The sequence below is a fragment of the Charadrius vociferus genome, unplaced genomic scaffold (assembly GCF_000708025.1).
Source record: "Charadrius vociferus isolate BGI_N301 unplaced genomic scaffold, ASM70802v2 scaffold183, whole genome shotgun sequence".
In the NCBI taxonomy this organism is placed as follows: Eukaryota; Metazoa; Chordata; class Aves; order Charadriiformes; family Charadriidae; genus Charadrius; species Charadrius vociferus.
In genome coordinates, this window is record NW_009648250.1 from 6457849 (window position 1) to 6460385 (window position 2537).

General features: G+C 47.5%; 1 protein-coding gene across 2 annotated transcripts in view; it reads right to left on the minus strand.

Moving 5' to 3' along the window:
- The window catches only part of KIAA0020 (KIAA0020 ortholog), a 27538-nt gene extending 25294 nt beyond the window's left edge, over positions 1–2244 (minus strand). The window contains exons 1-2 of one of the 2 annotated variants that reach the window (XM_009884276.1): positions 2146–2244; positions 78–260 (exon numbers count right to left, since the gene is read on the minus strand). In XM_009884276.1, the coding sequence (XP_009882578.1) occupies positions 78–260; positions 2146–2242 (280 nt within the window). In that variant the 5' untranslated portion in view covers positions 2243–2244. The remainder of the gene's footprint in view (positions 1–77; positions 261–2145) is intronic. The other variant, XM_009884277.1, reaches the window with a different exon arrangement.
- Between the last annotated feature and the right edge of the window lie 293 nt (positions 2245–2537).

The window sequence follows — 2537 nt, forward strand, 5'->3', positions numbered from 1 at the left end:
GGAAAGAGGAAGGCCTAGATGAGCAACATTCCCAAAATCTAGTTTCCATTGATATTCAGGCTGAAAAAGCTGCTTACCTCCGTCTTCACCATCCTGGAGCTTCCTTTTCTTTGCAAGCTTTTCTGATTGCTGTTTATTCTTGAATTGTTTGACACTAGCTCTTCCAGGTCTTAACTGTCCTTTCACAAATTTCTTGGAAATGGATTTAGGCTTTCCCTCCTCATCTCCTTTGTTAAGAGGTTTCTTTGGTGGACCTGAATCTATTAACCAACAAAACAGAAATCAAAATATTATCCTAAAGCTAATGTTGCTTCAAAATAACAAATTATTACTGTAACGAGAATCAAACTACTTTGCAATAACAATTATACATACAACAATAATTCTTACATGCTTCTCAAAGCCAGTGTTTTCATTGCAGTCCCTGGGTGTCCCAGTTTTCCCCAGGGAAGTTTTGCCCAGGCATTATCTTCCAGGCAGCAGCATAACGGCCCAGGTATAAAAAGGATTATTCTAAATTAAGAATTTCACCACCCCTGACATCAAAGTCATTAATCTTAAAGTCATCTCTTCACAGTACGGTCAGAGCTGTTTGGACATCACCTGTTTTAAGTAGAAGATGGCAAATACTGAAAGGTATCTTCTCAATCCTAACCCACAGCACTTCACATGCCCTAGTTTCAACTCTCAAATAAACTTTTTCTTAATGTGGGAAAGCAAAGTCTAGAATCAAAAAAATATCCACTTCAGATTTTTAATTAAAAGAGTATTTTAGGTCAATCAAATAGAGCTGAAGGGCTTGCAATGCAATCTATTTAAAGCATTTCAGCTTCCCTTTTTCCAGGTTATTTGCTCATACAGTCAGTATAGTTTTGACTGCAAGACAGAATCATAGAATGATTGAAGTTGGAAGGGACCTCTGGAGGTCATCTGGTCCAACACTCCTGTTCACGCAGGCCCACAAAAAGCTGATTGCGCAGGACCATGTTTGGGTGGCTTTTGTTTGTCTCCAAGGTGGGAGACTCCAACATCTCCCTGGACAACCGGTGCCAGTGCTCAAGTCACTCTCACAGTAAAGAAGTCTTTCCTGACGTTCACAAGGAACCTCCTGCATTTCAGTTTGTGGCCACTGCCTCTTGTCTTGTCACTGAGCACCCGTGAAAAGGGCATGGCTCCGTCTTTGCACCCTCCCTTTATGTATTTGTATACACCGACAAGATGCCACTCAGCCTTCTCTTCTCCAGGCTGAATTGTCCCAGCTCTCTCAGCCTCTCCTCATAGGAGAGATGCTCCAGACCCTTCATCATGTTCGTGGCCCTTCACTGGGCTCTCTCCAGTATGTCCCTGCCTCGCTTGTACTGGGGAGCCCGGAACTGGACAAAGCACTCTAGGTGAGGCCTCACCAGTGCTGAGGAGAGGGCAACGATCACCTCCCTCCACCTGTTGGCAGCACTCCCCCCAACACAGCCCAGGATCCAAACAGCTACCTTTGCCACAAGGGGACTCTGCTGGCTCATGTTCAACTTTGTGATCACCAGGGCCTCCAGGACATTTTCTGCAAAGCTGCTTTCCCCCAGCATGTACTAGTGCATGGAGTTGTTCCGCCCCAGGTCCAGCACTCTGTACCTGTCCTTGTTGAACTTCATGAGGTTCCTGTCTCCAGACTGTCCCTCTGAAAGGCAACATGGCATCTGGTGTATTAGCCACTCCTCCCAGTTCTGTGACATCGGTAAATTTGCTGAGGGCACACTCTGCCCTGTCATCCAGATCATTAATGAAGCTGTTGAACAGGACTACACCCAGTATTGACTCCTGGGGTACGCTGATAGTTACCGGCCTCAAACTAGATTTTGTGCCACTGATTACTACCCTCTGGGTGCAGCCATTCAGCTCATTTTCCATCTACCTCACCGTCTGCTCATCCAGCCCGTAATTCGTCAGCACCTCTGCAAGGACCATATGGGAGACACTGCCAAAAGCCTTACTGTAGCCTATGTAGACAAGATCCACTGCTCTTCACTCGTCTACCAAGCTAGTAATTTCATGACATAAGCTTACCAAGATAAAAAATGAAGTCCCACCATGCCTGTGCATAACAATAACCACTCTGGCAGGACTCCTATTAAGGAGCCTTTGCCTTCTTACCGTTACCTTTTTTAAATTTCCTTTTCCCATGTGGCACTTTTCCACGAGGTGCTTTTCCACTCTTCCCCACGAACTTCTTTTTACCCTTGGTTTCCATTGTGGCAACACTGCAAACGGAGCAACAGACAGCATTACTGGACCACCGTGGCTCCCTTGAGAACCATGTGAGGAAAAGACTCCCTGCGCTTCCCTGAACACAGGTTAACACGCTTCTCAGTGGTGGTTGCCAGCCCTAGGTGGGTGGTGCGGGACCAGAAGAGGTCGCCCACAGGCCGGTCAGCACCGAGGCTCAGCTAGGCAAGACTGCGGTTCACCGGGCCTCGGCGGTCGAGGCCGAGGCCGAGACCCCGGCCCCATTCCGCCGGCCCCATTCCCCCTGGGATCCCCACACC